Here is a 9,391-nt window from a genome sequence, read left to right as displayed (position 1 = left end):
AGTTATTTATGATGTCTTGACTCCTGAACTTTGTGGTCATTTTTCCTGTAATTTGATCCTTTGATGAACGCCTTACACATTTTCCATAAGAAAAATGGAAAAATATTAATCTTTTGAGGCCGGAATTTATATGTCTTCTTTCGTAGCATCAAACCTTAAATTTTGTATTTTGTATTTAACTGTATTTATATGAGAAATTATCGGTAAGGGGGTCGAATTTCAGGTTTCATGTTGCTTCTTTCAATCGTTCATGCCAAAATCACTTTTTAACCTTCGACCCGATAATGCATATTCTTAAAAATAGGTCTTTTGACTTGAGAACTGTTAATAGCTTATCGCAAGCACTTAATCATAAAAACAATTTTCTCGAATTTTCCTCTTTACAGATAACAACCGAAAGTTTGCAACCAGTTAAGAAACATGATTTAATGCAAGTAGCATTTGAAAGTGTTTGAATTGGAACTATCAAGTTTATTCCAACAGCTATCGACCCAACGAACCAACATAAAAATGAAGATACAGATAGCGGTGCTTGTTGTTGTCATTTGTGTACTGACAAAGGTTTGTGACAAATTTTATTGATTTATATGAATATGAGAGAAGAAAACTTTATACTGAGGTCCCGCAGTGCTCTTATTCTGTCATCTGCAATAGCTTTGGGAATCTATGGCCTAGGAATCCAAACAGATTTGATCTTGGTCTAGTTATGTTTTTTGTTGGTTCACCGCTTGATGCACGTACCGTAAGTTAGTCTAATGTCGACATCCCTCTTCTAATTCCGACACCCTTCCTTAGAGATTGGAATAATATGAAGGTCGGAATCACTGACAGAAAAAATATTTTTTCTCTCTGATTGCTAAGCAAAAAAGAATTAGTTTAAATCAGCGATTCCGACCTTCCTATTATTCCACTTCCAAAGAAGGTGTCGAAGTTAGAAGAGAGATGTCGACATTAGATAAACTTACGGTAGATCTTTCCCTATTTTAAAATCTCGAGAAAGCGTAATGAATACGCGTAATAAGTTCTCTATATCACGCCGAAAGACAAATACGTTATAAGAAGGGTTTTGTAGGTGGGTCTCTCTATCAATCAGAATAGCCAGCAGAAAAGAACTAAATCCTCAGGCTATTGTGACTACTGTGTTTGTGAAACACGCTAAATTAAACCAATCAGAGATCAGGGAGGAACTTTGCAAATCTGAAAGCACAATATGCGGTTTGTTTGGTTGACCTCTTGTTATACTTTTACGTTTTTATAGAGGTCAATAAAATCTTCTTGTTTTATTAGTTTCAGCTAATCAGAGCTTCTGGTAAAGCATCGATCTTGTTCCGAGAATATTCCAATCCATCTTACACAAAATTGGACATGAAATGTTGCTCCAACAATGCAGGTGCCAGCTTCTGCAGATTTCATTGTTATAGTGTCTTCAAAATTTGCATTTCAAACGGACTGGAACCAAGTAAGAAATGTGACGTCATCGACTATAGAACGAAAATGTTTCAAGAGGATGATATTTGGTTCCCGTCGAATCTACGTGATACAGTCATGGATTATCCGTTCAATTATACATTCCAGAAATGGCAGGTAGGAACCACCCTTGTACCGCCCCTATTACGGGCGACTTTATATTCTTGCATCTTGCTGCGTTATCTTTTCATTCAGGTTTATTATAAGTAATTAAATCTACAGTGTTTTGTTTTGCTTAGGCCGGTGAATGAAAAATTAATTCCGGCGAACTCTGCATTGGAGGCCAGTAAATTCTCAAAAAAAGAACACGGATAAGACGATTGGACGATCAAAACGGGCCGACGAGTATAACGAGATTATCAAAAACTAATGTCAAGGTTGTTCTGAGAGAAAGAATAGAGAGAAAACCTTCAGTTTGAGATACTCTGAAAGCTTTGTTTGGGAATCTGTAGACTATGCTATAGCCTTTAAAACCGAAGAAAATTCACAAGCAGGTTTTTTTTTGCTGGAAGGAGTGACGGTCGGTAGAGCTCGTCAGTCTTTTTTCGCTACCGCCAATTTTTCCGTCTACCCCATTACAGTTAAACTTTACTACCCTTGTAACAGACGACAACATCGTCTTGGGAATTCACAAAGTAAAGTTCCTTCTTTTTCGAAGAAAATGACTAATAATATATTGTCGCCAAAGAAACAGAAACTGATTTCAACCAATCTTTCTTACAGGGTTCTCTTGGTATTTCAATAGACGTTTATGATAGCCATGATGCCAATAACCCGCTTCTCATCGCTGACTTCAGAGATAAAGAAGAGTTGAGTGCACAAGCTATAAACGAGGCTACAACAAAACTGGTAACGATTAAAAAGGAATTGATCGACAGAAGGAGAGATGATTTCTCGAAATTGATTTCCTTCAATGTCAGGTAATTTGACTTCCTTTCCACACAAGGATGTGAATGGATTTGGGATATCGATACACGGTTTTTTATTCGTATGGTGTATTTCCATTGCACCATGGGTATTCTTAAATCTTTGATAAAGATCATCTTAAAATATCTTAACATTATTCCTTCTTATAGAGTACATTCGCATAAAAAAGCGTGTATTAAATTTTTTTTTCGATCGCAAAGACCCGTATCACAAACTGGGTAATAATTCAAAAAAATATAAACCTCAGTCGACACAGCCCCGATGAGAAAAAGGCATTGGAAATTCATCTCAATCAATAAATTGCAATATATTCTACGCCTTCTACTACAGGGTGTCCCTAATAAAAGTATCGAGTTTGAACATGCGATTGAGTAAAAAAGTTTGTGTGTGTTATCGCTAAAATATAAGAACGTTCTCCATCACACAGGCTTATTACAAAAGGTAGTTACAACGTATAAATTAATCTTAATGACAAAGAAAAAAGAGGGAGAGCTTAAAATACAATTTTGTGAACACGCACATAAAACTTTCTACTCAATCGCATGTTCAAACTCGATATACTTTAATTAGGGACACCCTGTACAGGGAAAATTAATTTTGACTTTCTGGATCTTTTAAAGTTGAAAACAAAGGAACTCGATTCATTAATTAAGTGTTTGAAATAGGTATATTTATACAAGACGTTCATTCTTCATACTACCAAGGGAAGACAAGCTCAATAAAATTAGTGAAGAGCTTATTTTTTTTGAAAGTTTACATTTTGTTGTTTGAAGTGTAAAAAATTCAGTTCATACCCTAAAAATTCTAGAAATAGCTCCAAAACCGTACGAAGAGGAAATCTTAGCAGCAAGACGGAGTTCAGTTTTAATCTTCATCAATAAGTTTGCGCGCTTAGTGGTCTTTTGTGTTTTGAACGGAAAACTTGTTTATTGTTTTTGGAGGGGATGTCACGAAGACTCATATTTCGAAATATTCAACAAAATCTGCTTAGATTTTTCCCCTGAATGACCTATTTCATGTTTACATTATTATCAGAAAAATACCCTGGGACTAGTTTATGTTTTTGCGACCCTCCCGGGGCCTTGTGGAAGTATCAGTGCATCGAAGTGTTTTCTTAGACTTGGCCATAGTGAATTTTTAATATTTGCCACTTACAAAATATAAAGCTCTACTTGATGTAGCCCACAAAACTGTGACATGTTATATATTTTCTGTTAGGCCAAAATTTAAGAATCGCAATATGAAAAAATTTGATGAAGAAGAAAATGAAGACTTTTGCAAAGAAGAATATTTTAACTTTGAAGAGCATATTTTCGGCGAAGAAAAAACATTTTGAAAATTTTTTTGCGGTAATTTTTTTGCATCTTTTACCGAAATAAAATATTTTTTTGGAAAATTTTTCTAAAAGTCTATTTGCATCAAAATCTTTCGAAAAGTGCTTTTTGACCAATTGTCCATCCCAATTTTTCATAGAAAAACAGCCATAACTTTTGATGCATTAATTTAGAAAATTTTTCCGAAAAATTTAAAACAGTTCAATTCTTTGCGGACAGTTTGAAAAAACTTCGAAACGAAAAGGTTAATTACCCATTAAAAGTTAGCATATTTTTTAAAAGAAGGGGATGCAACATACTATGGGGGGTTTGTAGGGGTTTGAAATACCGTCTTCCCGTCAAAATTTTTGCTGAATCCCGGAATCCCGAAAATTGAAAAAATAATAACACCGTCACACCGGATTATACAGGGCAAAAATTTACCTAAATACCGTCACCGTCTGATTTTAAAATACCGTTTTCCCGTCTCTTTTTTCGTCAAATCCCGTATTACCGTATTAAAAAAGGCCCAATCCCGTCACACCGTAAAAGTACAACCCCCCCCCTATTATTAACGTCTTTTTTAAGTTCATACCGTTATTTTTGCAATTAAATTCTTAATTACTCTTAAGGGATTTGATTAAAAGCAATTTATAAAAAGGTAATTCTTTGTTAAAAGTGTTAAAGAACCTAAAGCATAACTTTTATGTTCAAATACTAAAATTAATTTTCCGACTATGGTCAGAGCCCTTAAGACGAAGGCTGGCGGGATAAATCTTTGTTAGTTATTCGATAGAAAACTTGATTTCTAAAGATGACAAAGCTAAAGAAAAATTGATTAAAATTTGCCACAACTGGCGAAAGTCTGGGCGTTTCCCTAGAAAAGGCAATGAACTCATGAATATCATGAATAGAAAGGGACACAAAACAGATTAGAGAATACCCTGCGATAACTATTACCTTTTTACCTATTCCATTTTTTTTATTACAGGATAACATGCGATGAAGGCTTCTTACCACCAGATTGTGAACGAAAGTTTTGTCAACCTCTTGATAACGAGATTGGTCACTATAGTTGTTCACCAATGGGTGATAAAATTTGTCACGGTAAGATTGATCATTTAAATTCTCTGATGAATGGAAATTATCCGTCGCAACGCGTTTATCGCTTCGTAGTACACTCTGTGCGCATTGTCTATTTGATAAAAAATCCCCGTATGGAGACCTCTGTGATGAAGTATGATTTATAAATAGCAACACTTCTCTCATTGTCTCCCCTCTCTCACCAGCACTCCATCGCAGCGGTCGGTTTGAAAAATCTCAAATAAGAAAAGGCAATGAAAACATAGGAACAGACCCGATTACGACTACGGCAATGAATTTTGAAATTAGCCGTATGTAATGGGCAAGTACGAACGAGGACTGTTAGACGATTGGCTTAGAGCTCATTCTTAGACAGTAACTAAGACTTAAAAGGAAGGGGACCATGTTTTAAACAAGAAAATTGTTTCTTGAAAGAAATTCTGAAGAAAATCATTGTTTTTAATCCAATTATGCATAATCCAACTAACAGGAGTCTTTAATAGTTTCGGGAATATAATAGATTTGTCCACAAACTGGAGACATTTTCAGTGTCCGTTAAAATTACAAGTAGATAACAGTAGTTGGTTCAGTTTTAACTGTTGTTTCCAGTGAGAAAGATTGAAATAAATATTAAAACACCCCCTTCTCACAAACCAACTGGGACTCCTTCCCACTGGAAAAATTGTCCAAAATATCGTCCCCGGTGGAAAATTATCCTACAATTTTTGTCCCCACTAAAATACTCAAATAAACCAATCTCCACTGCAAAATAATTTTCCCATTACACTGAATTTTCTGAAAGAAAAGAATTGAAATCCTCAGCCTTAAAGAATAAGGGAATATCATCGAGTTACATTCCCTTATTTCTATCCCCACTGGCTAAAAAATCCTACCGCGTCTGTTAGAAGGAAGTGTATTAAAGTCCCTAGGATACTGATACCTTTTCTAAACCTACTGCACATGCTCTTATCTTTCCAGATGGATGGGTCGACGTCAAAACTAATTGCACTATCAAATATTGCGTCCCACATCAAGATGACGTCATTGGACATTACAATTGCTCCAAGATGGGAGAAAAGCTGTGTCTTGGTGGATGGGAAAAACCCGAACAAAATTGTACCGTCAAATACTGTCGCCCTCAGAACGATGACAATTATGGTCACTATAACTGTTCGGCTAAGGGAGACAAGATTTGTCTCGATGGTTGGGTCAACCAGACCCAAAACTGTCTGGTTAAGTACTGCATACCTCAGAACGATAACATTAACGGGCACTACTCTTGTGACGAATTAGGAGAAAAGTCATGTCTACCAGGCTGGTTGAATAAAACTTCGAATTGCATTATTCGATTTTGTGAGCCTAAAAATGATGATTCTGGACATTATGAATGCTCAAATCTTGGAGAAAAGACATGTTTATCAGGCTGGGTTAACGAGACTTCAGATTGTACTATAAAATTTTGCGAACCGACTGACGACGTCACAGGGCATTATTTTTGCTCACCCAAAGGTGATAAAATCTGTTTACACGGCTGGGTTAACGAGGCAAGTAATTGCACTATTAAATTTTGTGAACCAATCAATAACGAGTACGGACATTATTCTTGCTTACCCAATGGAGAGAAACAGTGCCTGGAAAGCTGGTTAAATGAGGCATCGAATTGCACCATTAAATATTGTGTCCCACATGACAATTCTACTGGGCATTATAACTGTAGCTTAAAAGGAGAAAAGATCTGTCTTGAAGGCTGGATGGACGAAACTCTTAATTGTATCGTTAAATATTGTTTATCAAAAGACAATGAGTTTGGACACTACACGTGTTCTAGACTCGGTGATAAAATTTGTCTCGATGGTTGGATAAACGAGACAATGGATTGCACCATTAAATTTTGTGAAGCTCGTGACGATGAGGGTGGCCATTATACTTGTACCAAGATGGGGGATAAAGTCTGTTTAGATGGTTGGATGGTAGAAGAACGTGGCTGCACTGTAGGTAAGTGGCACCTAAGCTGACTTTGACTTATTTTCTGCACTCATGAATCCATCTTCCGTTTATGTTCTATGATCGTGAAGTATTAAGAGAGACTTCAAGAGGCTTTTTCGTCGAAAAACTTCCACGAAATTTGAAGAATCCATTGGCTTTGTATACGTTTCAAATTTCCGGTAGACACAAAAACTTTGCTTTGCCACTGCTCCCTGGAGTAAGTAGGTTTTTGGAACGACGGGTAAATGCCACGTGTGCAAAATCTCAACATATTTATTTAATGTCTCAACAAAATTTGCACATTATCCTGTACAAAAAACTAAAAAATCGTTGATAAGGTCTTATTTTTCTTTTTATGACTATAGATAATTTTGAAACCAGACGAATTTCATATCCTGCACTAAGGCGAGACCAATTTAATTTGTTGTTCTACGGGCGCGACCGAGGTAGCATTTGCTGCAAATTTACACTTACAAAAATTTGAAAAGAATCTAGAATCATGAATTTTATGCACGAAAAATTATATTACAAACTCCATCAAAGATGAATAATGAAATTTTGACCAAGATCACTTTAAAATCTTATTTTCATTTTACCGACCAACTCGTAATTTACTAACGATCTGCCCACAGAACAACAAATTAAGGTCTCGCCTAATCAAAAGAAAAGCCTTTAACATTTACAGGGCATTTACATAATACGTTTTTCTGTTTCACTAGTTAAAACAGCTTTTATACCAAGGGATCTTGAATTTGATTTCGAAACCAGACGAATTTTTTATCCTGCACTAATCAAAAGAAAAACCTTTAACTTTTATAAATAATAATTGATTGATTAATTTGATGTTGGTATTGAGGCGTTACTGTACTCTCTTTTATTCATTGTGATACAGTAAGTTTCTGAATCCAGCTTACTGAACTGTAAAATGGAGTAATGTTTTTGCACAAATCAATTGAACAGGCTAGACATCACGTACAGAACTATTTTGAGACGCATGGTTCGAAATGGCTACAAACAAGTGGACACTGACAATTTCAGAGAATGTGTGAGATTGCTATAGGGTTTCCAATAATACAGACAAGTAAGTTGTCAAGTATTCTTTGAAGCTCTATGGCCAATCTAATCCTTGTAGGGTTTAGATTGTAAACTTTTATTATTATTATTATTATATTAATTGCAGTCCTTTAACATTTACATAATACGTTTTTCTCTTTCACCGGCTAGCTAACAGAACAAGCCCTTACACAGCACCATCACGCGATTCAACAGACGACAATTCATGGTGGATTTACATCATCATTGGTGTTGCAGCTCTTCTCTTATTGATCATCATTGTATTCACATTATTGTATTGCAGAAAACGGAAAAGGTTTGTAAAATGTCCAAAATAATGTTGTATGAACACACCCCTGTCTCATAGCCCCGGCGAAACTTTTTCCCAAGGCGGGGATAAAAATTTCTACTCAAATCTCAAACAAAACGGGTCAGTAGATATCGTCACATTCACCACTATAGAGCAGAGCATTGACTTCCAAGCCCGAAGGGCTAGACTCGAGACTCCTGGATGGGAAATGAAACCACTTATTTCTCATCCAGAACGTCCGCGCGTGGTTTTTACACAAACGCCGGATTGAAACTAAAATCTATCGCTAGATTTAAAAAGATACAGTCCTCCAAAATAAAGGAACCGCTAGATGCAATCCATCGTCATAACAACGGCGCGTTTTAGGCGCGTTTTGGATTGGAAATGTGGCTCCACTTCTTCTTGCCTGGCAAAGGTAAGAGATTCTACTCTAGCCCTTCGGGAGCAGAGCGTAGTGTACGCTAAAAGGATGATCTAGAATGAGAATACTATTTTTTTAATTTTCTATAGGCTTTACAAAGCACTATCAGAGGAAGTGATCAACCTTAACCAAGACGAGCCAGACTACGGATCACGTGGTTTTAAACCACCAATCACAGAATCACACCATCATCCAAGCCTCACTGCCAAAAAAGAAATGTTCAACCATGATGATGTTCAATTTTCAACTTTTAAATGAAGCTTTCTTAGATTTGTGAAAAAATTGGATTTTCAATTCCGGCTTATGATATAACATGGTTGGCATTAGAAACTATTATTGGATTTTATTATTTGGACGGATGCTAATTTTCCATCTCAAAATTAGTGTCTGGGAAAACGCAGACTTTTTTGCTTGGCTATCTTGAATTATGAGATTGGACCTTTCTCTTTAATGAAGACGGATCCTAGATCTACAAGAGAAAAAGGGAATCTCAAAATTTTAGTTTAGTAAAGTAAAGAAAGTTCGAAAAGTTTTCTCAAGTACCAATTTTGAGAGAGAACCTTTTGCCTCGATTTCACCTGATAAAAGTAAATTAACTATTATACTACGGGTTTTGAACAAACAGTCCAAGGCAGGAAATTCTTATATAACGTATACAGACTGTATTTCTTCAGACATATATTTTGGTGTTTTTCCTTCAATTTTGGAGTACTTTTAGAGACAATTTCAAATGACTGGGATTTGAATCAGATGGGACCTGAACAATCTAATTGGTAAAAACTTTAAATCAAGAGAGAATCAAGAAAATATTGGAAGGTTTCCGTGAACCTT

General features: G+C 35.8%; 1 protein-coding gene across 2 annotated transcripts; it reads left to right on the top strand.

The window, feature by feature from the left end:
- Positions 1–358: 358 nt before the first annotated feature.
- Positions 359–9,391, top strand: LOC136807958 (neurogenic locus protein delta-like). Of its 2 annotated transcripts, none has more exons than XM_067064586.1 (7): positions 359–561; positions 1,294–1,584; positions 2,191–2,387; positions 4,699–4,814; positions 5,769–6,785; positions 8,001–8,145; positions 8,650–9,391. In XM_067064586.1, exons 1-7 carry the CDS (start codon positions 511–513, stop codon positions 8,816–8,818), a joined length of 1,986 nt encoding a protein of 661 aa, XP_066920687.1. In that variant the 5' UTR covers positions 359–510; the 3' UTR covers positions 8,819–9,391. The 2 variants fall into 2 exon arrangements, with proteins under 2 accessions (XP_066920687.1, XP_066920686.1); XM_067064585.1 differs by having other exon boundaries at positions 360–561; positions 1,288–1,584.

This window comes from Clytia hemisphaerica, unplaced genomic scaffold, assembly GCF_902728285.1.
Source record: "Clytia hemisphaerica strain Z4C2 unplaced genomic scaffold, Clytia hemisphaerica genome assembly, whole genome shotgun sequence".
NCBI classification, from domain to species: Eukaryota; Metazoa; Cnidaria; class Hydrozoa; order Leptothecata; family Clytiidae; genus Clytia; species Clytia hemisphaerica.
Note: the sequence above shows the minus strand (reverse complement) of the source record. Positions and strands in the feature narration are given on the sequence as shown.

Bases quoted from the DNA above. Each gene is read 5' to 3' on its own strand.
- LOC136807958 (XM_067064585.1), top strand. From the start codon at position 511: ATGAAGATACAGATAGCGGTGCTTGTTGTTGTCATTTGTGTACTGACA. The intron at 4,815-5,768 runs GTAAGATTGATC...TTATCTTTCCAG, and splicing joins GGGTGATAAAATTTGTCACG to ATGGATGGGTCGACGTCAAA. The intron at 8,146-8,649 runs GTTTGTAAAATG...AATTTTCTATAG, and splicing joins TATTGCAGAAAACGGAAAAG to GCTTTACAAAGCACTATCAG.